This window comes from Lissotriton vulgaris, chromosome 10 (assembly GCF_964263255.1).
Source record: "Lissotriton vulgaris chromosome 10, aLisVul1.2, whole genome shotgun sequence".
NCBI classification, from domain to species: domain Eukaryota; kingdom Metazoa; phylum Chordata; class Amphibia; order Caudata; family Salamandridae; genus Lissotriton; species Lissotriton vulgaris.
This window is the reverse complement of record NC_141698.1, coordinates 523,905,935-523,932,851: the sequence shown is the minus strand read 5'-3', so window position 1 is coordinate 523,932,851 and position 26,917 is coordinate 523,905,935. Positions and strand designations below refer to the sequence as shown.

At 48.7% G+C, this 26,917-nt stretch overlaps 1 protein-coding gene across 1 annotated transcript in view; it reads right to left on the bottom strand.

The window, feature by feature from the left end:
- Positions 1 to 26,917, bottom strand: part of LOC147685479 (HUWE1-associated protein modifying stress responses) — a 57,760-nt gene that overhangs the window by 5,528 nt on the left and 25,315 nt on the right. The window contains exon 3 of the mRNA XM_086941367.1: positions 24,450 to 24,725. Within this exon, the coding sequence (XP_086797493.1) occupies positions 24,450 to 24,725 (276 nt within the window). The remainder of the gene's footprint in view (positions 1 to 24,449; positions 24,726 to 26,917) is intronic.

Sequence of the window (26,917 nt, the reverse complement as noted above, 5' to 3'; positions counted from 1 at the left end):
CAGGGCCCTCGCTCCAGGTTAAGACCAATTAACTGCATTGGGGTAAAATGATGTGCATACATGGGAGTGGTGGTATTAGACCCCACCCCCCGGCAGGAGGGGTGGAGATGTTATGCAATGTCACAAAGTAATTCCATCAGCTTATGTATATTTGTAAATTGGTGTATAGTATGGAGTGGTGTGTATACTTTGTTTAATAAATGTACTTACTTTTATAAAGCACAGACTGGACAATCAATTATTGAGTGTTATTTTTGCGCACCTGCAAATGGATTACTAGCCCACCCAACCTCCCTGGAGTAAGCCTCAGACTGCTCTGCAACGCTATCCTCCGAGAGTCAGGTGCTACAATTGGGTGTTTGGTTCCCAGTGAAGGACAAAATGTAGTCATGGCATTTGTGGAGGCCTCACAGATGCTGCCTCGTTTCCCAACACTCGTAATATTTCGCAAAAAGCTTTATTAAGGTCCATTTACGTATTCACAGCTATGCGATTGGGTGAGACTACCATATATATAGGGGAGGTGGACAGCGCATTGCGCAGCAGTTGTGCAAGAAGAGCACTTTGTCTGCATCAGCATGCTTGAGTTGGGTGTAGGATTGATGGTCTATTATGCGTAGGCACTCCTGTAATCCTGCGTGCTGTATACGTGCCTCTGCTTTAGTAGAATCGGTCAGTTTCCAGCTCTAATTTGTTCAGCGAGTTTTCTACTGCTTTAATGTTTATGAATCTTGTCGGCCCCTTCAGCGGCACTAATAGCTGCCCCCCCTCAAGACAGTCTCAAATACTTCCCATTCTATAAGGCACGAGGGCTGCAAATCAGTTTTCGGCAAAATAATTGGTAATGGTTGTGGCAATAGTATTACAGAAGACGGCGTCTTCCAACATCTGTGGCCGTAACTTCCAAGTGAGGATTGGTGCAGGGACTCTTCCCAAGGACAGCATGATCTCTAGAGGGTTGTGATTTGAAAAAGTCTTCCACAGGTTTGTGGCATGTGTAAACAGGGCAGTGAGTAAGGGAGCAGAGCACCCTATCCTATCACATGTGGGAAGGAGAGTAGAACGAGTAATCTAAACTGCTTGGATTTTTAAGGCGTCAGACGTCCACTAGTGGCCAACACTCAGCCCATCCACAGAGCTTATGATTGCCTAATGGAAGCTGCTCCCTGGAGTGGGGGATGAGAGCGATTTAAGCGTATGTCCATTACTGCATTATAGTCTCCACCTAGTTGCCATGGATGCCCAGCCCAGTCTGCCAGTACGGTATTTAAGTTCGCTAAGAATGTATCCTGATCATAGTTTAGGGATATATACTGCCTACAACTGTGTGTGCCATGGATCTGGACATATCTACCATTTACATCTACGCGCTGCTCTAAGGATGCAAATGGGATTCCATTTCGGATAGCCCCCCCCAAAGAGTGATTTGTCGTACACCTAACCTTTCTATTTCCTACGTAGCTTGGCAGCCATGGAATCAGTAATGTGTCTCCGGCATAAAAGCGACCTTTATTTTCCTTTTATTCAACAGGGCATGTATTCAGTGAGTTTGTACACCGAGCCAAGCCCCCTAACTTTCCAAGTAACTATTGTATACTTCACCGAAGTAGCCATAGATGTGTGCAGCTCCGAATTCTGCTGCCTCGTGGGGAAGGGGTCCTGCATGCTTTGAGGTGAGCCAGATGAACAATACCCCATATTACCAACCAATAGTTGGTCCAGCACTGTTTGTTTGTACCTAACAAGAAACCAAATCTGTAATCAAATCAACAGGCATCGGCTTGCATTTCCTTCGGGGGAACTAATTCCTGTGCCTTGCACAGCACTCGTATTTTTGGTTGCACTACAGTTAACAGGACCATAGTTGCTTACAAAGTTTATAAAACGATGTGAGGTGGGAAGACCGCCTGGATCTGTGGCTCGTGTACAGCAAGGTATTTAATAACCCTGCCTAGTCACCTAGGTTGAGGCAAAGGGGGTGCCACAGGGCTCCTGTTTGAGCCCCACGTTATTTAACATTTATGTGGCCCCCCCTGGCTAACATCATGAGATCCCACGGTTTCATCCCGGTATCGTATGCGGACGATACTCAACTCCTCTTTCCGTTTAAAACGATGACACCTGAAGTACGTAACTCCTTTGCCCGGGGGATGAAAGAGGTGGCCCACTGGATGGCATCAAACTTCCTGCAGTGCAACGTCTCCAAGACGGAGGTGATGCTCTTTGGGGAAGCTAAACGCCTGTGGACTCCAGACTGGTGGCCTCAAGATCTGGGCCCAGTCCCTGAGCCCAAATTGGTTGTGAAAGATCTGGGAGTAAAACTGGATCAGGAGCTTGCCCTGAAACATGCAAATCAAGTGGTCGGCTCCGGTTTCCATGTTATTGGGCTTCTTCGGAAGGTGTTCCCTTTGCTCCCTGATACCACCAGAAGAACCTTGGTACAGTCGCTCATGCTGAGTAGACTGGATTATTGCAATGCATTGCTGCTAGCCGCTAACGAGGGGATTATTGCAAGACTACAGGTTGTGCAAAACACTGCTGCACACCTTGTTCTTAACGTCCCTGCTCGTACTCCATCGAAACCCCTGTTAACTAAACTTCACTGGCTTTCAGTGAAACAGCGGGTGATGTTTAAAACATGCTGTATCATCCACAAGTGCCTCACATGGAAAGGCCCCGATTACTAGACAAAAAAATGCAATTTATATGTTCCCTCCAGATCTCTTAGATCAGGAGATCAAGAATTGTTGTGTCCCCAGGTTTAAGACGACAAGACAAGGGGGAAGGGCCTTGTCAGTAGCCGGCCCGCAGTTGTGGAATGATCTCCCTATGGAAATCAGACTATGCAGAGAACATCTTCCTTTTAGGAAAAAATTAAAAACGTTCCTCTTCCACTACTAGGCTAACCATCTAGGAAGGAAGGATATATGACTGGGCCCTCTTTGCTCTCAGATGATGCCAAAGGCGCGGAGATAGATTCCTAGCGCGGTATAAGCTTGCAAATAAATAAAATAACCTAGGTAATCATTTACAGCGTGGAGTAATTGAAGGGAATAAAGTGAAAAGGATTTGTGTCTTGAGATGGTGATCCGAGACCGCGACCCTCTTTCCTCTGAGTAGTCACCACGGTGAGAAGCGCTGCCGCCCAGCTCTCCAGAACCTCTTCCGGGGATGGACTCTTGGCAGTGGATTTTCAGGTAGGTTGGAAGCGGCGCGGTTTCCCATTTGGTGCCGCTTGTGTTTCAAGGCTGGTGATCTTTGTCATGTGTGAGGGGAATGACACTTCCACCCAGTCCGCTACCGCCTCAGGGCGGTCAAAGTAGTATGACTTTTGCTCATGCATAATCTTTAAGCGGGCAGGAAACAGCAAAGCATTTTTTAGATTAAGCGTTCAGTTTCTGTTTTACTGCTCTGTAGAAGGCCCTCTGGCGCCAAACAAGGATTGTTAAATCTGGGTACAATGACATCTGATGGGTTTCATACAGGATGGGGAATTTCTCTTGCATTACGGAGCAACATGTTCCGATCCTTCTAATTAAGTATTGGTGCAATCATTGGGCGAAGCGGTGTACCAGCAATCTTCTCTCTCATGGGGATCCTGTGTGCCCTTTCCACAGAGAACAGCTCAGACAGACCCTTCGTGCCACCTGCTCTCACAGCCATTATTCTATAAAGATAGTGGAATTGGGCCCCTCGCATCATTCCGGCAGGCCAACTATGCGGACATTTCTTCACACTCTGCGTCATCAACTCTGTTCTGTAGTTTGTACACCTGGCGTTGTACTTGTGCTATCTGGCCTGTGTGCTCCTTGTGCTGCAGGCACATGTGTGATAAGTAATGTTATTTTTCACCTCTGTGATTAACTAGTCATGGTCTGCTTAGAGGACCATAAAGCCAGTTAACCCTTTCCATGCTCATGACGGAACGGTTCCGTCATGGTTCCATAGGCCCAATGCCCAGGAATTTGCGCCGCGCTGAACGGGTTAATGAACCTATTTGCTGCTCTATTGCCTTCCGAGATTCCAGAACCTCCTTCAGTATTAGGTAGAGTGCCAGAGCAGCCTCCATGTTTCTTGGAGGGAAACAGTCTGTAGAAGTAGCTGAGTGATGTTTTCATGTTCCTCTTGCTGTGTAGCACAGGCAGAGACGGACTCTGGAGGTTTTACTTTTGTGCGCCCCCATTGTGAGCTGCCAAGTAGTTTCGACACCCACTGTAGTAGACTGGAATCAAGGGCCAATAGTGCCCCCCTTCAGTAGGTGCTCTGATGTGGCTATGTACCCTAAATACTGGGCACTTCAGTGAATTCTCACCTCACCCCTGTGTCACACTGGGCAAACAGTGAAGCCAAACACGGTACCTTTCCTGCTGTAGCGTGGCACATGGCAGCATTAAACGTGAAGGTGGTGGGGCACACTAACTGGGGTCGACCTAAAACAGGGGGTCTGGAGATCAGGGCTCACCCCCAGCAGTCCGCTTAACCGCTTTATAGACAATGCAGTAAGTGCCCCCAACTAATCCAGCCCAGCCACTGACCAGACGCGACGCTCCACCAACCAATACATACAGTAGCATCACACCCCCGGGGGCCAGGCAATGCTGCAGGACCAGTGGCTTGAGTATAAAGGAGGGAGGTGTATGGGAGAACGAGCACCAACCAAGCCACACCCTGGTTACAGCCCAGAGTACATGCAGTACGCGCCAGCCCAGGGGCATGCCTCAGCACACCACACAGTTGATCAGTACTTCCGCACACAGCAGTGCAGATCTGGCGCCAGCGGGACCTAGTAGATTTTGCTGGCACAGGTCGATCCAGCTACCAGAGACAGGTGATCGTCGCAGGAGAGGACGGAGTCGACCCCGCCTTCTCCGGACACCGGGCAGCCACTGACCACCGGCAGAGCCTGGGACAGACGATTGGCTGCCTGGAGCCAGCTGTGGCGCTGACTGGAGCCTTCTAGGGGTCCCTGCTCGCCCCCCCCCTGGAGGCTGTGACCATCGCAGGGGAGGACCGAGGCACCCCCCTCCTTGTCCTGACCCCGGGCTGCCCCTGGCCATCGGCGGAGCCCGGGACGGATTCTTTGTTGCCTGGAGCCCGCTGTGACCTAGCAGCGCTTGGACGACGGGTGCCCACTGTGAGGGCCCGCGAGGGAGCTGTTCTGGCCATCGGAGGCGTAAAGCACGCCTGTAAAGCTGGATCCGATCAGGAGTGATGCGCCGCTGCCCAGGAGAACTGCCGGAGTGGAGCCCCGAGGAAAACGGGAAACACGCGACATAGCCTATCGAGGCGGGAGGGGCTGCAGCCCAGTAGCTCTGGCCGCTGCACGGGCATCAGCGAGGATGTTTGCCTTCATCATGGCTCACGGCTGCCCGCTGCTACAATCCTTTTGACTCGATGAGGATCTGCCCTGCTTTTTAGTGCAGTATTATACTTCTACTTTGTATATTTATGTAACCTGCACCCATTTCACTTTTTTCCCCTGTACTGTTTGCATTTGTATTTTGTTCCCGTATATCATCAGTATTATACTTCTACTTGTATTTTGTACATTTTTGTAACCTGAACCCATTTCATTTTTTTCTCCTGTAATGCACAGATTGCTACCTCATACTTTGGTTGCTCACTAGTGTCACTTTTGATCCATGTAACTTATTGTTTGCATTTGTATTTTATTCCTGTATATCATTGTTCACCCTCCCGCACCTACCTATACCGCCATCCCAACATGGATCCAGTCGGCAAGCACACGTAAAATCAACTACCCACTCGTACTCACCAAAAAAGCTGCTAAATGCTTTAAACACAACTTCCTGAGGTCCCACCCTGAAACCCCCTTTGCCGACACCTATTTCTCACCGGTCAATGGATCCTTGAACACCGATATCATCTTCCACACCATACGCAGAGCTCAATGGAGAAAAGCGTTCCTCACCTTACTCACCGTCTCCACCACCAGGAAATCCACTGATGGCCTAACACTCTCCATCACACCATCCCAACTCTTCCCAGGCAGAGCCACCATTACTATCTACAATAACGGGATTGTTCTAATTCAATCCAGACAGGAACCTGGAACTACTAGACAACCTGTTCCAGCACCTCTCCAATCCTCGGACCTCCACTCATATCACCCCTGACTTCACAGCTCCCACCCACAACCCTTCTTACCTAGTTCAACACCAGAACGACATGCACCTCACCTCTACCCCCAGCACCCTAGTCAATCACCCACCTGCTGTAGCTACCACACACTCCTCAATCACAGACACAGATCTCTCCCCCTCATACACCATCCGCACCCCCACCCCCCCCCCCCTACCAACCATCGGACCTCCACTCATACCACTCCCATTCCTTTCACCCCTGACATCAAAGCTCCCACCCACAACCCGTCTAACCTAGTTCAGCACCAGAACGACATGCACAACAACAAATCCCACCCTTTATCCCCCCCATTCTCAGTCCCCACTACCACCCTCTAACTAATCACGCAGAACACACCACCTTTCTTAATTTAACTCCCCCTCCCCACAACAGGAACATCTCCAATCCCATTTCCCCGCCCTTTCTCAGCCCCCATTACCTTACCTGCACCGCCACCACCACCACCAACATACACTCATCCTCTACCCTGCTCTCTCCGCCTACCACCAATGCCCTCACCTATACCACCAACCTCCTCCCTACTTCATCCACACCCCTCCCTCCCAAACACCAACTTGTACACCGACGCCACGGAGCCCTGCACGAACACCAGCCCACCCACCCACCCCCTAATTCGATGGTCAGTCACTCACCCCTGATTTCCATCCCCACCACCTATCCCACGCTGGACAAGATTATGGCCACCCTCCAGGTCAAAGACGACATTCACATCATCAAAGAACTATTCACACCCCAGACACCCCTCACCCACCACCACCTCCCCTCCCAACATGTCCCCCACCTTTCCGGATGACTCTCTCACTCAACACTCCCCACACTGGACTTCAATCCCCTTTCGCAATCGCAACAACCGCCCCCATCGCCCCTGCAACCCTCTTTCGGACCTCGACACTCACCCTCCTCCGCTCCTACGACCCAGCTCCTCTAAACCACACATCCACCACACACCTCGCCATTCCCACGATACACTCAAATCCCCATAGACCCCCCCACACTTAACAGGATCTCCCTCCCTAATAACCTTAGAAAAGTCTCCCTCTCTAGAACCCTCGACACACCCCGTCTCAAATGCACTCTCCTCAACTGCAGATCGGCCTCTAAACACTCCTCCGCCATCGCTGATCTCATCTTAACACTGGACCTTGACCTAATCATCATGACTGAAACTTGGCTAACTGAATCTTCTACACCTATAATGGACATTCTGGTTCCTCCCAACTACCACATGTTATGTTATGTTATGTTATGTTAAGTGCCATTTGTAAAGCGCACTGACGCCGAAGCTTCCTGGCGCTGCTAGACAGGTGAGAGAGACAGAAATACACAAAACCTAACATAAGGATGGGAACAGATGGGTCTTTAAGAGTTTCCTGAAGGAGAGAAGAGAGAGGGAGGATTTGATGGACAGGGGGAGAGAATTCCAGAGAGTGGGGGCTAGATAAGAAAAACGGCGGCCACCAAATTTCTTGGTTTTATTTTTTGGGGTGATTAGTAGGTCATTACGGGCAGAGCGTAGATTACGTGTAGGGCGGTAGGGGCGGATGAGGGAGTTGAGAAACCCAGGACTAGGGCAGTGAAGACATTTGAAAGTGAGGCAAGCCACCTTAAAGGCGACCCTTTGATTCACAGGGAGCCAGTGAAGGCTATGGAGCAAAGGTTTAGCGGATTGCCAACGAGGTAGTCCATGGATCAGGCGAGCTGCCTGGTTTTGGACGACCTGGAGGCGATTCAGCAGATAAAGTGGAAGGCCGTGATAAATAGAGTTAGAAAAATCAAGACGTGAGAGTACCAGTGAAGTAACAGATTGGGTGAGTGCTGCAGGGGGGAGGAAGTGACGAACTTTGCGAATCCTTCGAAGCTGGAACATGCATGATGAAATTACCGCTCCAACTTGGGCTTTGAGGGTAAGTTCGGTGTCAATAATTACGCCCAGACTTTATTGTTTTAGCAGGGGTGGGGGGGGAACCAAGCTCCGGCGGCCAGAACTGAGGGCCCCAATGGATATGGCTGAGGCCAGGAAGAAGAAGCTCAGTTTTTCCTGGGTTGAGTTTTAATTGGTTCTGGTCCATCCAGAGTTGTATGTGAGTCATTACAGCATGGAACGTATTGATGGCCAGAGGGGAATTAAGTGAAAAAACAAGCTGCAAATCATCAGCATAATTAAAAATTGTGATGTCCCATTTGAGGAGGGATTGAAACAGTGGCCGGAGATACAAATTAAATAGAAGCGGGGAAAGAGAGGAGCCCTGGGGGACTCCGCAGACCGTGGGAGATTTTTTTGCCGTAAAAGGACCCAAGCGGACTGCCTGTGTTCTGCCAGTGAGGAAGGATCTGACCCAATCGAGGGCCACGCCTCGGATGCCGGCCTGTTCGACACGGTGGAGAAGGATGTTATGATCCACCGTGTCGAACGCAGCAGACAGATCCAGGAGGACAAGGGCTTGAGGGTTCCCGATATCAGCGTTGTACCTGAGTATATCGAGAACTGCTAAAATGACCGCCTCCGTCGAGTGGGCGGGTCGGAAACCCGCCTGGTTGGGCTCAAGGTACTGGGAAGATTCGACAAAGTTTGATAAGCTGCCGGTGACATGAGCCTCCAGGATTTTAGAGAGGTAGGGAAGGAGGGAAATAGGACGGTAGTTTGATGGCTCAGTCATTAGATTTGACAGGTCTGGCAAAATAGGTGGTGGAATCGCATGCATTTACAGGAACAACCTCTCTGTTCTGAAAGTCACCTCCCCCTCCCTACCCTCCTCAACTTCCTGTGAATACATCTGCCTCGATATTATCAGTGAGGGCAAACCAATATGCTCTCTTCATGGCATTTACCACCCACCCGGTGACAACCTCACCTTCTCCCAACAAATCATGGATATGATCCCAACCAATTCCGGACGGCAGCTCACTCAAATATACCTTGGTGACTTCAACCTCCACTGGTACGATCACAATGACGCGGTGGTAAATAGTCGTAAAAATTTCCTCAATGCCCTTGACCTCACCCAAATATGCAACAGCCCGACCCACGAGAAAGGCTCCACCCTCGACCTTATCATCTCCAAAGAGGACCCTATCCAACTCTAGTCTATCCAACCCTGTGACTGGTCAGATCATCATATGGTCACATTCTTCATCAATGAAAAAGTTCAATTTAACCCGGTTCAATCCTCCAAGCCCAAAGTCTGGAAAAGAGACCTGAAAAAATACTCAACCCAAACTCTTTACCCCCTAACAGCTGCACCGGCGCTACGGACGTTCAATCCTTGACCGACCACCATCTCAACGCTATGACCTCAATAATGAGGCTGCACCTATGCAGCTAAAAAGAGTCTCCACAAAAATCTCCAATCCATGGTACGACGGGAGTCTCAATGAGGATAGACGAGCCATGCGAATGGCAGAGCGCACCTGGAGATCAGCTCCCTCTGCACTGCACCTAAAAACACTGAAGATAAAGAGAAACGCCTACTTCAGGAAAATAAAAAGCTCAAAATCAGACTTCAGCCTCCAGCTCGACCAAGCAAAAAACCGTCCGAGAAAACTGTTTGAGCTAATCAGAACACAATCCAAGGAACAACCCCAACCTCTCAGCACTATGCGCGAAACACCCTCCTGTGAGGACTTCTCCGCTTTATCCAAAAAACTGACAACATAAAGAGTGATCTCCTCATTGACGCAAGCCTCTACTCCAAACCACACTGCATAGCACCCACTGAACCAAAATACAATGCTACATGGTCATCCTTTGGCACCTACTCTGAAGTTGGCAAACTGCTCAGCACCTTGAAACCATCCAATCACCTCACGGACCCCCTTCCTGCTAACGCTGTAAAAGACTTTACCCCTTTGCTCCTCCCACTCTGGACTAAAATTATCAACAGCTCACTTCAACAAGGAACCATCCCTGACTCCCTCAAAGTTGGACAAGTCACACCTTTACTAAAGAAACCTACAGCCGACCCCTCTGATCTAAACAATTACCGTCCCATTACCAATATTCCCACTCTCGCCAAACTGTTGGAAAAATGCACACAACTACAATTGACTAAACACATTGATCAGTTTGATCTCCTCAACCCTCATCAATCAGGCTTCCGAGCAGGACACAGTACAGAAACTGCTATGACTCACATAATTGACGACGCCCTTCAGATCCTAGATCAAAACGATACCTGCCTCCTCATCCTTCTTGATCTCTCTTCAGCATTCGACACCGTTAAACATGAGAATTTACTCGAACTATTATACACAAGAATGGGTCTATCTGGGACTGTTCTCAAGTGGTTCACTTCCTTTCTACGCAACAGATCGCAGAAATTCAAGAGCAACAACCTGTTGCCCTCGCCAATACCTGTATCGTTAGGCGTCCCCCAAGGATCCTCCCTATCCCCAACTTTGTTCAACCTAGTTATGGAACCTCTCGCCACCTTGTTACAAGCATCCAATGTACACTTCCACATATACGCCGATGACACCCAACTATATCTCAAATTACAATCCCCCAAAGACATTTTGCTCCTGAACTCAACGATCAGAAGCACCCAATCCTGGCTTGCCTATAATCATCTCAAACTCAATGCTCTGAAAACAGAGTTCCTTCTGATCTTACCTCAGGCGAAGATCTCCACCACTCAAATTTGGCTTAAACACCTAACTGCACTCAATGTCCAACCCACCATCGTGGATTCAGCAAAATCTTTAGGCATAACACTTGACACCAATCTCAACATGCAGCAACATATCAGCAAGGCAACTAAGGGAGCGAACTACCAAATCAATACCCTGAGGAAACTTAAACCCTTCCTCCCAGCCAAAGATTTCCAAACTGCAGTACAAGCACTAGTCATCCCTCGAATAGAATATGGCAGCATCGCCCTCTGCGGACTCCCCCTAACTACTACCGCACCCCTAAGCTTCTCTAAACGCTGCAGCGAGACTCATCACTGGGTCAAAAAAACTCACATATTTCCCCTGACTTTAAATCCCTGAACTGGCTGCCTTTTGAAGCCAGAATACATCTGAAAATCGCCTGCATGACGCACAAGGCTGTACACCTGAGCTCACCCGAAGCAGACAATTTCTGGCGGCTCTAGAAACACTAGAGGCACAAACAATCTTTTGCTGAAGCCTCGAAGATTCCGGAAGGAAAAAACTTATAAACGCTCCTTCTCAGGAATGGCACCCAGGATCTGGAACTCACTCCCTCCTGAAACCAGGCTCATCTCCTCCACTACACTTTTTAAGAAAGAAGTAAAAGCTATCCTCATGGCTAAATACACTTGAACTATTCTTTTGGACTCTTTAAAGACTCTGCACCGATCTGTACTACTTGTTCAATCCCTTTGCTTGTTTATGTTACTTGCATTATCGACTTACCCGATCGTCTATGCTCCCACTCATTTGTACTATTTGCATTATTGACGTACCTGTTTGACTATGCTCCCTCATGTACCTACCCCACCCCACTTATTACCTACAACTACGCTATGCCCAATGGCCTGTTATGCACTCTCCTGTTCGTACCCCTTCTTTGTAAAGCGCTCTATCTGCAAAGATCTTGTTCGCGCTATATAAAACTTTCAAAATAAATAAATAAAATAAATGAGGTGCCACAGCAAGGCCCAATCCCCAGTCACAGCCTTAGCTGCTGCAGAATATCTGTGCCTGTTCCAGGTAGGTCGCGGTGTGCCAAGTCTCCAATAATGCACCGTGCCCTCAGCAACAGTCCACAGCGGGACACTGCTACCCAACCACAGCATTCTCACAATCTCAGACGGCAGGGGTCCAGCTCACCACCACTAGATTGAAGATAGCCTGGCTGATTAGGATTATGAATCCGAAACCGGTCCCAGGATGCTTGTTTCCAGTCCAGGGAAAACATGGCTTGGCAGTTCGGGCTGGACTGTTCCCATGAGGCACAGGGTCAGACTGATTTACATATGGCCATGACTGAACTGGGGTGGCTGAGTGAGCTAAAGAATGGTGATGGATTAAACCCAGATTAGTTGACTGGGGGTGAGTGTTTGATTTGCTCAAGCGCTCCGTCCATCATCCCCTTTTGTATCGCTTTGTTTGCCCCAAGTTGGCAGGGTATGCTCGGACTTGAATCACTTGGCCACTGGATTCAAGATAGCCTGGCTGATGAGGATTATGAATCCGAAACCGGTCCCAGGATGCTTGTTTCCGGTCCAGGGAAGACATGGCTTGGCAGTTCGGGCTTAACTGTTTCCCATGAGGTACAGGGTCAGACTGATTTGCATATGGCCATGTCTGAACTGGGGTAGCTGAGTGAGCTAAAGAATGGTGATGGATTAATCCCAGATCAGTGGACTGGGGTGAGTGTTTGATTGGCTCAAACGCTCCGTCCATCATCCCCTTTTGTATCCCAATGACCACAGCACCGGTCTGGTGCAGGCAGCGATAATCAGTGCAGCCCCCAGTAGGGGAGGGGGGCGCATCACACTAGTACGTGCTGCCAAGCGCAGGTCGCACCCTCAGCTTCTCCTCGCCCCAACACTCCTGGCATCATATGGAATCCCGCTCTCACTTTCAGAGATATCGCCGTATCTCCAGGCTGTATCAGGGCTCCTCTTGGCCGTGATTCAAAGGCCTTGCTGCATGTTCCACCTCAATTTATGAAACCAAGCAGGCGGCTTGCTACTTGATGCCTGCATACAGTAGGGCAGAGTGTTGGCTCAGATGTCCTCCACCTCATCGCCAATAATTGAAGGAGTAGCTGGTCTGGCCTCGGAACAGTGCTATAACCCGTCCGCCATGTTCGGCAGTTAGCCACACCCCCTATTAAAATTCTCTTTAGCTCCACAACTCAAGCCTCCATGGATACATAATCCTGTGACCCGTCAAAGTTTACAATGATGCAAGGACCATTATGAAGATAAAACCTATATTTCACAGAACACATTACATTTTGAATATTTCATTGGTTCTTGGGAAATTTAAGTTATGCTATCACTCCATTTTGTGCAATTAAAGTACAAAACCAAATACACAAGTTTTTAAAATTTAATTCATAACAAACATTTAGCGGGGAAGTGGGAGGGTCACAAGTGAATCTAAAGGAGCTTCAACCTGCAAAATGATTTAGGCCAGTAGTTTTTTGCCCCATTAACAAAATCTAAATATACATTCTTTGCACACATTGTAACAGCTGAAACGCCCCTGTGGAGTTGGGTTGTACGTCTACATAGCAGTGCTTAGTCAAATTGTTTGTCTGTGGTTTCTTACTCACAGATTAAATCAAGTGGATGCCTAACCACTGTAGGGGCAGAAAATTGCAAGAAAATGAAGAAATACAAATGCTGCTACTGGTGCACAAGTTACTTGCCTTCGGTAACGTATATCTGTAAGAAACAGTAGTTCGTGTTAAATTCCTTACGGCCCCACCCATACTCCCCGTTCTGCAAACCAATATCTAGGGTGAAGATATCTCCCTTTGAGGGCCCTAGTTTCATGGCACCAGTGTCAGTTTGTTGCATGGCTCTGCGTTCCTTAAAATATCGCCAGACGTCAGACTGGATCCGGAAAGTTTTTGTCAGCAGTACCCCTGCGCATCGGTACGAGTCTGCAGAGTGATAGCCAGGATGACGTTGTCGGAGTACTTAGACGCCACCCTCGCGGAGTTCAGTTCCGCACATAGCTTTCCGCGCCAGGAACGCAGAGCCATGCAACAAACAGACACTGGTGCCATGAAACTAGGGGACTTGAAAAGAGAAGGATGATCAAGAAGCCTTAAGAAGGCTGAAAAGGCATTCAATAGTGCCCAGAGCAGAGCCCTGCTGGGCAAGAAGGAAGAGGAGAACCTCAGAAAGGGGGGCAGAGTGGATCCACAGCCTTTACTGTGCACCATGCCACAAATCTGTGGCACTTGCAGGCGTATACAGAGTTTGTGGAGGGACACCTGGCTGCCAGAATCACATCATAGACTAAAGGAGGCAAGTCAAATCACCTCAACTGTCGCCGCTCTATCTCCACGCAAGTAGGTGGAGGCTGAACAGGTTGAAGGTGGAGGATCGTCCCCAGGTTGATGCGACAGAAGGTCCTTCTGAACAGGCAGACGAATTGGGGGAAATTGACTGACATACTGAGTAGCTCAGGATTCCAGTATCTTCGTGCCCAGTCAGAAGCCACAAGGATGACTTGGGCCCGGTCGAGTCGGATCTTCAGCACTCTGGGCATAAGTGGTATAGGTGGAAAGGCATAAAATAGACCACAGCTCCACTGGCGACGAAGAGTCACTGAGCGAGTGCCGCCTTGGAAATTTCAACGTGCAGAACTGATTACATTGCGCGTCCCCTTCGGTGGCGGATAGATCTAACCAAGGCTCTCCCCACTGCAGAAAGAGACCTTGCCCCACATCAGAGTTCAGGTGGCATTCGTGATCCATCATGCACCGGCGGCTGAGTTCGTCCGCCCTGGCTTTCAGCAAAGGAAGCCGTTGACGCTCCGGAGGTCCAAGATAGGGCGCAGGCCCCCTTTGCCCTACTTGGGAACCAGAAAGTGGTGGGAGTAGCAACCATGTCCTACTTCTGGCCCAGGAACGAGCTTGATGGCCCCCTTGGCCAAGAGGCCTGTAACTTCCTCCTGCAGAAGCTGCAAGTGATCCCAGACATGCGGTGGTACTGCGGTGGCATTGCTGGAGGGGTCACCTCGAAGGGAAGGGAGTAGCCCCTTTGGACAATTTGCAGCACCCACCTGTCCGAAGTGATGTCGCGCCAATGGAGAAGGTGATGGCGGACCCTGCCCCCCACTGGTGTCAAATGGGCCTGAAAGCTCTGACTAGGAGGGCTTTGAGGCAGATGCTGCGGGGTGGATGTGGACTGGCCTCGCCATGGTCCCATTGGCACCACCACAGCTGTTACCACGACAAGGTGGGTGCATCGGCCTGTGCTGGACAAACATGTTGGGGGGGGGGGGGGGGGGGGGGGGGGGCACCCCTTCCTTGGCCACGAAAGGGGCTAAAAGCAGAAGGCTGCTGGCGCTGGCCCAACAGGCCCAAGGACTTGGCCGTAGCCCTGGAGTCCTTGAAACGTTCAAGCGCACTGTCTGCTTTGTCGCCAAAAAGGTGACTGCTATCTAAGGGCATTGTCCAAGAGCGTGGACTGGACATCCACCGAAAAATTGGCAGACCCAAGCCAGGCATGGCGACGGATCGTCACAGTCATGTAAATCACTCTGCCCAGCAAGTCCTTGATATCAAGTCCACAGCTGATGGAATAACGTGCTGCATCCCGCCCCTCAGTAAGAGCTTGGGCAAGCCGTGCTTGGGCCTCCTCCGGACACTGGGGCAGCACATCCACAACTGTGTCCATCAAAGAGTGGGTGTAGCGGCCCAAAAGGCAAGCAGTGTTGATAGACCGCAACCCCAGACTAAGTGAGGAGAACAGTTTCTTCCCAAACTGGTCAAGCCTTTTGGATTCCCGATCTGGAGGGGCAGTTGGGAATGCGGTCTGGGACGTAGAGGCCTGGATCACCAGGCTCTCTGGGTGGGGTGTATGGACAGAAAGCAGGGGGGGGTGCCCAGAGCTGGGCAGTGGCATCGGGCCATGCTCCAGTCCAAAGAGGGAACTGTGGAGGGCTTGGACCAGGTGCCCATCAGAACGTCATTGAAATGCAGCAGAGGCTTACTGGTGGCTGAAGCACCTAGATGAGGAGATTAGTCCTCACGGCCACAGCAGGGAGCTCAAGAGACAAGGCCTTGGCTGCCCTGCACAACACCATAGGTAGCACCCTCCTCCTTAGCCATGGAGGGAGGAGAAATGAAGCCAGTGTCAGGTTGAGTGTCAAGGCCACTGGCACACTCCAGCTAGTCTGCCCAGTCCTGACTCAACTGGCACTGCTGTGCCAGAGGGTCCTCAGACCCCTCCCAGTCCTCCCCTTCATCAGTGTCCTGATAAACAGGCAGGAATGACAGAGCCAGGTCATAGATGAATTGCTCACCCACCGACACCGGAGACTGCGCCAGGAGTGACACCATCAGGGTCAGCGGAGGAGTCGGGAGGTACACTGGATCCAGGCCTGGATCCCCCAGGGCCCAGCGATGTCTGGACCAAAATAGACTACAGCGCCGAAGCCGCTGGCTCCCTAGGGCCCTTTTGTCAGGTCTGCGGGGCCCGAAGGTGCTGGCAGGCCTCGGACAGAAGTGAGTCTTCATGGGCACAAGGAAATCACGTACCTCCTCCAGCGACGATTGCAGTCCAGGGACCAAAGGGTATGGGACCACCTGCGGCTACGGTGGAGCCGCGGGAGTGGTGCCACCCAAACCCACAGGCGAGGGGAGTCAGAAGAGCTATGTCGCTTCTTGCACTTCTTTTTAGAGTTCCTAGACTTACCTGAATGCAAGGACTTTGAGCCGACCGGCCCCTAGACTTCCTCCTCGCCCAGGACCTCGAGCGGCGCGGAGCAGACTTCCGGATCTCGAGTAGCTTGCAGGACTGCTCCCGCCTAGCCTTCGACGTCAAAGTCCGGCAGTTGGGGCACAACTTTTCGGCGTGGTCAGCCCCTAGGCAGTAGAGACACCGGTGAGGCGGGGCGGGAGTCACCGACAAAGTGGTGACTGGCGTCATGTAGTTTGAATCAAGGCATCCCTACCGGCACCAGGAGTCAAATCGATTCAAAAAGGATAGCCAAAATAGGCCAAAATGTTTGTCAAAATGTGACTAGGGTACTAGCTCTTCCCAGATGTGAGCTTGCGTGGAAAAAAAAAGAATAACTGAGGTCAGCATGTAAGGGCAGCGTCTAATTAATCAGACGTCGTCATCACAGCAATCAAGACGCAGACGACGACTGATGCGGAGCCGCAGAAGACGCCCACCGACACGCAGGGGTAGTGCTGACGAAAACTTCCCGGATCCAGTCTGACGCCTGGGTATATTCTAAGTTAAGGAATCTAACACTAACCTGTTTCTTTCAAATCATTTACACCGGAGAGAGAAAGTAAATCTGCAAAAACTAGTTGAATTTGTATTCATGAGAGAGTGGTTGTGTTAATTTAAGCCAATCTAAATCAATGAATCAAATAATTCTGTTGGTCTCCTAGCACATAGTGTACCAAAATTATGGTTTAAATGAAAACTAGGCTGTTGACTAAAATATTTTGCTCACTTCATAACCAAAGTCAAAAACGGTTCATAGTAATGCAAAGTTCCAAGACTAAGGTTACCATATTAGTTGTAAGAATGGTTATAACCTTGAGTAGTTGAAAACCGGTCACACAATTTTTAGTGGGAGGGATCATGTTGCTTAGCTATTAGTCATTTCAGTTACATTAATAAAAAATAAAATAGGCCCTTGCAGAATTTGTCACTCCAGCCTAATCCTGTGTAACTGTATCGTGTTACATAATATTCCCAAAATTACACCATTACACAAAGTGGTCCAACTTAAAGGCTGTTTGGGTGAAAAGATTTCAGGAGCATGAAACAATGCAAACAAACTAAACATGTGCGGCGGTTGATCACAGCACGTTTATTTTTTTGCACCTTTAACTAAAAAAAATGCCAGGGCTAAATGCCAGATTTGTTTTTCATAGAATTTCCCCAAAAAGGTCTTAATTACTCAAACGGAAAGATCAAATTTCACAAAACCCCACTGACCACGTTTTCATGTATGATAATATTGCACCCCTCTACTTTGCCCTATATGCAACCTGCCAACTACTAACAGATTAATAGCACAACCCTTGAATGGAAACCGGCAATATTTTACACTAGTTCTGTTGTATGTACTACAACAATTATTTTTGGCGGTCTTGGTCTCATAGTACTACTACCAGCCAAACCTCTAATATGAGTAATGGCCTCTCTCTTGGTGAATTCACCTTTTAAAAAGTAAGTTACCATGAAAATGTACAGCCATCTTAATTTTATGGTTGATGCTAATAACTGCTCAATCTTCACAAACGTGCAAATTCAGTTAGAATGTTTTGATCTTTAAAGTTGTAATCCTGCCATACTAAATGACAACATAAAAAACAAAGTGGTCTTCAAGGGTGCGACCTTTAGACCGGATTTATGTACAACTTGCAAATACAGCTACTGTTGATAAGTTTACCCAAACTAGTTCAAACAACTGACTCGTCTACAAGTACGAATCCATGTTTGCGTCATGTGTCATGTCTTTTCGCCAACCCATTGAGAAAATCAATGCCATTAAGCAGCATAAGACTTTGCTGCTGGCTTCCTCGCCTCCAATTACAGCCTCTTTAGAATGAAATACGAAGAATTTTGGAACCTTTCTGCAGAGCTTATATTCTTGGTGCAGAGTGCAAAATTATTTTTCCATCATGAACTCTGTAGCATCTAACAGTCATAGGAACTCTGGTTGCCTGGAGCAAAACTGAGCTATCACTATTAAGGTAATTTTGAAAGCACACATTTATTAAGGAATTAAGATATAAAGGGAGAGATTGGAAACCAAATATCCCATACCACCAGTGTGTCCGTGCATTCACCTGAGAAGGGGTGGCTTCCTGGCTGCAGAAACTGCACAAGTGGCATTAAACGTCACAGGTTAGTCACAAAGTGAATGAGAATCACTCAAATCGGAAACTTTAACATTGAAGCAGTCTACATTCGAAAATCCGACACCAGACAACGCTAGCTTCCTCCATGGACTCAACACTGGTCGATCATCAAACTGCTTCCAGGCCAGCACAACACTCACTCAAGGACCCTTCACCTGCCGTGAATGCAGCTTCATCAGCCCCCAAACACCCACACGCCCCGCCCCACCCCACAAAGCACAACGCAACTACCTCAGATGCATACTAAACACCAGCTCCGTCTACAAGCATGCAGTCAAACTCTGGGACCTACTAGACTCAGCGTCCCCGAATGTCACCTTCCCAACAGAGACTTGGCTGAATACCCTCCTCGGCACCAGACATCGCCACAGCCTCCTAGATGGTTACAAGATCACCAGAAGGAACCGCACCAGGACGAGGAAGAATCTCCATTTTCTACAGAAATACCCTCAGAGTCTCGACCTGCACGACAGACACCTCCAATGCAGCCGAACACTTGCACTTCCAGATCCACACCGACCCAAACACCACTCTGAGGAACACTTTTATATAGACCCCCCCCCCCCCCGGCCACCTTTCATTGCTATCTCTGACATCATACACACACACACACACTTGCGTCCGCAGACTACATCCTCATCGGAGACCTGCCTTTCCATCTAGATAACAGACAACAGCAACTCAACCAGTCTGCTTGATAACCTCGCCAACCTCAGAATCAAACAGTTAGTCACGACCCCTACTCGCCCTTCCAGTCACACCCTTGACCCCACCCTCTCAGCCAGCAACCACATCAGCTTCAGCCACACCACCGAACTCCACTGGACCGGCCACCACTGTGTCCACTTCGCCTTCAAGAAACCCACCACCATCCACGGAGGATCCCCTATCGCAGCTGGAACAAGGTCACAGAAGACCAGCTCATCACCACCCTCGCTCGAAACCCACCGACAGCTGTCAGCAACCTAGGACAATGGATAGACAACTGCGCCAACACTCACCCCGATCATAAAACTGACGCACCAACAGAAAGGCCAGCTTGTTCACCACAGACCTCCAGGAAACCAAGCAGACCTGCGGGGGGACTTGAGAAAAGGTGGCACCACGAAGAGACACCGGAAAACCACAGCCCTTAAGAACGCCATCCGCAAACACCACCAACTCATCCGAGCCACCAAAAGGACCTCCTTCAAGGAAAGCATAGACAATGCACACAAAAGCAAAGAGCTCTTCAACATCGTGAAGGAGCTCTCCAGACCCTCCCAACACCTGCCTACACTGAACCGCTGCCCCCTGCCTCACCAACCACCTGCTCTCCTAGACAGTCGTCAAAAACGACACCATCAAGACCATGAACACCATCCACTCCAGCCCACCAACAGACCCTTGCACTCACCACATCTTCAACAAAGCATACCGCATAATCGCCCCCCCAGCTTCGGAATATCATCAACAGCTCCTTCGAGACCGCCACCAAAGGACCTCAAGAACTTCTGGCCCATCTCCCACCTCCCGTTCCTGGCGAAAGTCATCGAAAAGATAAGTCAACCAGCAATTGACCAATTTCCTAGAGGAGAACATCCTGGACCAGTTCCAACCCGGGTTCCGCAGCAACAACAGCACCGAAACCGCCCTCATTGCTGACAGACATCAGGAAACTGGTCAACAGCGAAACTGCAGCCTTCATCCTCCTAGACCTCTGCCTCCAACACTGTCTGCCACCACACCCTATGCACACGCCAACACGACACAGGACTCAACAAAACCCTGGACTGGATCACCTCCTTCCTCACCAACAGAAACCACAGGGTCCGCCTCCTGCCTTGGTTGCAAAGCCACCAAAATCTGCAGCGTACCTCAAGGATCATCCCTCAGCCCTACCCTCTTCAACATCTACATGGCTCCACTTGCTAACATCATCCGCTCACACAACCTCAACATAGTCGCCTAAGCAGACGACACTCAACCGATTCCCCCTCATTCACCAAAAATCTTGCCACCGCCAAAACCAACCTCCACGAAGGAATGAAGGCAGTCGCCAACTGGATGCAGACCAGCCGAATGAAACTTAACTATGACAAGACAGAAGTCCTCATCCATGGATCCACCCCCTCAGTCTGGGACGACTCCTGGTGGCCAACCACACCCACACAACCTGGGAATCATCCTGGACTGATCGCTCTCAATTACCCTGCAAGTAAACGCCGTCTCCTACTCCTGCTTTAACATTTTTTACATACTCTGCAAAATCTACAGATGGATCCCCATCGAAACCAGGACGGTCACACAGGCCCTAGTCAGCAGCAGGCTGGACTACGGCGATGCCCTCTATGAAGGAACCACAGCCAAACTCCAGAAGAAACTAATGCATACAGAACGCCTCATCCTCAACATAACCCACCACACCCACATCACTGCCCACCTCAAGGACCTGCATTGACTCCCAGTCAAGGGAAAAAAAAAAAAAAAAAAATAATAAAATCACCTTCAAGCTCCTTACCCACAAAGCACTACACAACACCGGACCAGCATACCTCAACAAGCGTCTCACCTACACACCGAATCGCCAGCTGCGCTCCGCTGACCTCGCCCTTGTTGCAGTCCCACGCCTCCACAGGACCTCCACCGTCAGCTGATGGTGCTCTTACCTCGAGACCAAGACGTGGAACACCCTCCCCACACAGCTGCAACAGACCCAGGAAATGCTGACCTTCAGGAGACGTCAAGACCTGGCTGTTCGAGCAGTAGCTGCATCCCAACCCCAGCTCAGCGCCTTGAGACCCTCACAGGTGATTAGTGCACTCTCCAAATAATCTGATTGGAACAGCATTATCCCACACCACCCCCAAAAGTTGTGAACATCTTCCGCATGAGGATCTAGTTTTCACCTCCTTTCTATCATACTGTAGTAGAGAAACAATTCAAAGAATGATCCCTTCGGTAACAATCCAAAACCACGTAAAAAGGTAAAGAGTTAACCACAATTTGAGAAATTCATACACACACCCTGCTTGACCGCTTTAAGTATTTTAGCAGTCTCCAACACCCTCATCAGAAGACTCCACGAGACTGGCATACAAGGATATGCCCTAAAATGGGTAGGTGCTTTCTTCACAGGAAGGGCCCACGGGGTCAGGCAGCCACCCTTCAGAGACTAAGAAACTAATATGGGGTGTCTTCTTTTTAAGATACACAACATCGCTCATCAACATCACCGTCATGACCTTTGCCAACGACACCCAACTCATCCTCTCTAAATAGACAACATAAGAACCACCAGAGCCAAATTCACTAACTGCATGACTATTGTAGCAGACTGGATGCAAACTAACAGCCTGAAGCTCAACTCCGACAAGATGAAGCACTGAATAAATAAGAACTTGGCGCGCACTGCTACACTCAAGAGTGTCCCAGCGCCAACAAGCAGGGAGAGCCCAGGTAGAAAACCCCAAACTGAGATGTTACACACCTCCCCCTCTCCCTCAATGAAACATGTGGCACAAACTCCCAACAGCGTACGGTCTACATAGCACAGACCTTAATTAATACCAAAGTTGCCATGATCATAGAGAGCTAAGCCTTAGCCCTGCAGATCATGTGCTGCCGAAGTCCGCGGCAACAAAGGAAACAAATAAAAAATGGGTGGCAGATTGAGACTGCAGCAGCCTCACTGAAAGTTCTTAAGTTACCTGGTCCAATGGATCGACCATATCTTCAGTTACGCTGAGCTGGCTTTGCATGATATAATGCCACTAGCCGTTTGAACCCGCGTGAGAAGCCAAGCAAAATGAACACCTGATAATTAACTTCCAAAACTGCAAGAATCTAGAGTCACTCAATTTTAGTCTTACTGCGTCTAGCATCCTTCCTGCTCCACTGAAATGCAGTTATAAATTCGAGGGGGGCAACCAAAGACCACCCATTCAATATTGTTCACTCTATTTTCATGATGCTGAAAAATACCTTAATACTAATCTGTTTTTTTTATTATTCTGCATCATCGTACTCTAACGACTAAGTATTAAAACCATAATAAAGTAAGGGGGGACAAAATAAAACTTGTGCATCAAAGTAGGACAACACAAAATCAAGTTTTGATGTTGATGGCAGTCCGCTGGCTCCGTTTCCCTGCATATTAACAAAGGCCTGCAACTGTGCTGTGATCTGGCCGTCTGGAAGTGGTTGTTGTCCTGCAGGAACTCTGCTACTGAAACATTAGAAGCGACAAGGAGTATGCCTAGTAAATAACGCAGCAAGCCAGACATACTGACCTAGCCACTGCCCGTTTTCATCTCTGGAGCAGGATGTGGGGACTATTGTTGCCTTAAGTCGTACCAGGAGTGGGTTGACTTCCTCTGCCTCCCCCATCACCACTCCATTGGCGAGAACGAAAAACCTACGCTTTCACCTCTCAAAAAGGAGAATTTCAGGTGTGAGCTCAAAGGAGTAAAGATCTGTTTTGACCGCACAGCAGCTTCCACAAAAAACTCATGTCATACTACCTACTCTAGTCAGAGTAATAGATCTACAAACACAATTACTGCCTAATTCCAACCAGAATAGTGAAAAGGTAGTTTAAAAATAGTTCCTAAACACTGCAGTCATGAAGGTAAACCAAGTAAATCAACGCTTTACAAGACAATTAACTTCCCCTATTTTCATGTACTTTATCAGTGAAGTTTTCAAATCTACATTTTAAATCAATTTGTGAGTAATGTGCTCAGGTGTTAACCTAGAAAACAAAATTTTATAGGGGGGAGAAATGGTTGGAGAGGATGTAAGACGGGCAAGGAAGTTTGCTTAAAATGGGGAGGAGTCAAGTCCATGCACAACCGGATACACTAAAGTCTGATGTGTTACCAACTATAAGTAGGTCTTAAAGCAAGAGTACCCAACATTTGTCCCAGGGGCCAAAATGTTTGGACTGATGTGAGAGCCACATTGATGTCAGCAAGGTGATAGTCGGACAGGGGATGGTGGGGGAGGGGTATGTTGGGAATAGTGGAAGCAACAGATATCTAATCTAGTGGCTACACTGCACATGGTGAAACCCGAAAACCTGGGTTTAACCATGGCTTCCCCACTATACCAAACTAATTGATCCTAGGAAATTGTTAATTTCACTTTCCCTCCTTTTTCTTCTTTATTACATATCAGAGAACCTCGAAATACAAGACTTCAGGATATGTGCTATACAAAACATTCACCTTCGTTATATTTAACAAATTATAGTGTTGTCATGTGGACTAAGAACCCAGGCCATCCAGAGGGTGCACATAACTGATGTGCCTCTTAGTTCACTATCAGCGTATTTGTCAGGGTGTTGGGAAGAATGTGCTTCTAAATTCATCTTTAAAAACTATCACTTTTAAAATTGTACTTCACAATGCACTGACAATCTCATGTTACAAGGAGAAATGGTTCTGCATAACAATTAAATAAATCACTTGTTTGGTGCCAACAGAGGTTAACATATGCCTGATCAGTTTGAAGTGAAGGCAAAACATGCCCCATCACATGCCCATGCATCATGCAAGGCAACTAAACCTAAAGCTATTAGGAGAATTGCTAGCATAGAGCATCGTGAATCACATTAAAAAATGCTTACAAGTAAAATGTGAATTAGTAAAGCTACTTAATTACACTACTACATGCATCTTTAATCTCACGTTTGTTAAGAAAACCCAACAAAAGCACAGCATTAAGAAGAAAAAAAAAGTGAATAGAATAAAGTGACTGTTACCGTGGAGCGCTATGGCTTCCCGGAAGGGCTGCAAATCAGTCTCTACAGAGGAACTAGTTTCTGTCGAAGTTGCCCGACTAGGGGCTACAACAGTCAGTCTTGGGGGTGCTCTAGAGTTACGTGGAGGAGGAACTTTTCCACAAAGAAAGCTGATCAAATCCTCTCTACGAATAGTTCTTCTGCGCTTTTTTACCCAGGCTAACACATCCTTATTACGTCGCTGATATCCAATTTGGATTCCTAGATCAAAACTTCGTTGATGGGCATCCACACTTTCTGCAAGAGGGAGAGAAAACAGTGAGAATGTGTCCAAGCATTTAAATAAAGCCTCTTCCATAGAATTTACACTTACACCCGCCCCCTCCCCCCCCCCCCCCCACCTGCCCCCCCAGCTCTCAGGAAGTGGCAAAACGCTCCAATAAACAGGTTTCCCCATAAACAGCAGTTTGTAATAGTCTTTTTAGTACCCTTTTAAACACTTAAGATTAGCATAATAATGTGATTGAGACAATTCTGGGCTGAAAAGCATCACGATTCACTCGCCAGCAAGAAATTAAGATCATGCCTAGTGCAGTTCTGGTACAGTTAGCGAGCAGAGCTTTATAGCAGGGAGCCCAATATCTCTGGCTTCTTGGAGAGTTCATTGAATAAGTGAGAAAGTGCCATCTTTCTTGCATTGGTATGCCCCCACTTCTTGCTGAACTGCTGATGTGCTTTGACTGGGCACTGCCCTGGGCTCCTGCCAACCAGGTGCCCAGGGCCTGTGTTCCTTCCCTGAAAACTGTTGAAACTAAAACCCAATTGGCATCTCTGGCCACCTGTCAGCCCCTAGTAAATGGTACCCTAAGTACCCAGGGAATTGTGACCAGATAAGACCCCCAAGGGCTGCAGCACTTATGCCACCCTTAGGGGCCCTGTGCCCTGACACCCACACTGCCTTTGAAGGCAGTGTGTCTAAGTACAGAACCAAACAAAGTCGACATGGCACACATCCCTGGCATACAGTCACTCCTCTAGCTGGGTGCCCTATGCCAGTGGTGTGGGCACAGGTGCATGAGCCCTGTGCCCCTACAGTACCCAGGACCATTCCTGGGCGCTGTAAGTGCAGTGATGCCATCAAGAGTATATGGTGCTGGGAGGTTGTAATTACCAACTCCACAGCATCATAATGGCTACACTGAAGACTGACACGTTTGATATCAAACTTCTCAGCACATTAAACCCACACTGATGCCAGAGTGGGATTTAATGTAAAATGCACTACAGAGGGCATCTTAGAGAATCCCCCTGAAAACTAACCTACAATCCAAGTCTTGTCTGGAGGGGCTGCCTCGGCTGCCACACAGCAGACATGTTGCTGGACCCCTGGGTGGAGAGCCCTCGCTATCCTGGACACGCAACAATGCACATCCTGGGAGGAGGTGCCAAGCCTCCTCCCCCAGGATGGGCAGGGGAAGCTTCAAAGGCAGTCCGCCCTTGTGAGCTTCTCCAGAAGATCTGCTGTACTCAGCAACTGGCCCCTGCCGGTTCTGATCCCCACTCAGGCGGGAAGACTGGCAGGAAACCCTAAGTGAGGAAAGGGGGTGTGCCAGCCTATGCCAACCCCACCCCTCAGGTGGGAGAGGCGAGGTGAAGCATGACTCAGGGCTCCGGCCATCTTGAATATGCAGAGCACTGCCCAATCCCAGCTAGGCTCTTGTCCCCCTCCCACAGGAGAGAAGCAGGCTAGGGGGTGCACCGTACCCAGGACAGGGACCCATTGGTCCCTGCCCTTGCCCTTCCTGTAACACCCCTAAATTTAGTATTTTGGGGCACCCTGAACCTTCCTTCATCAGATCCCGATTTGCCACAACAAGACCAAGAAACACAAAGACCTACCTTGCAGCTGCTAACAAAAGGAGGATGCCCACTGACTTGGCCCCAGAACTCTACAGGCCTGTTCCTTCAACCTGCACCTGCTCTGCCTGCCTTGAACCTTCCAAAAGACTGGGACTCCCAGGAGCAGTGGTTCTGCTCCAACAGCAATACCCCTGGTGCCAGCCAGGAACCGCGAATCTAGCCCACTTTGCACCCGCCAAGACCCAAGACCACGAGGACGTCCCCCTGGCGACTGGAGACTCTTTAATCAAAAAACCTTTAACGTTATGAATATAGTTCATTTTTATAATTAATATGAAATAACCTAGCAAAAATATAAAATTATATTGTGGTGTGCATCTTAGGCTAAGAAATTAAATGAGGTTCCGAAGTCTGTATAGTGGCTAGCTATATTCACTGAAGATCTTAGGCGCCATTTACCTAAAGTAATAGATGACTAATCAAAATACTAGCAAATAAATAATCAGATAAAGGAATAAATGGAAAGCCTTTTCTTTTTAAAAAAAAGGCTCCAACAAAGTTTTAACACACAAGGAGAACAAAGAAAAATCTTGTAGAGGTCAAGGTAATTAAACGCCAGCTCTCTCAGA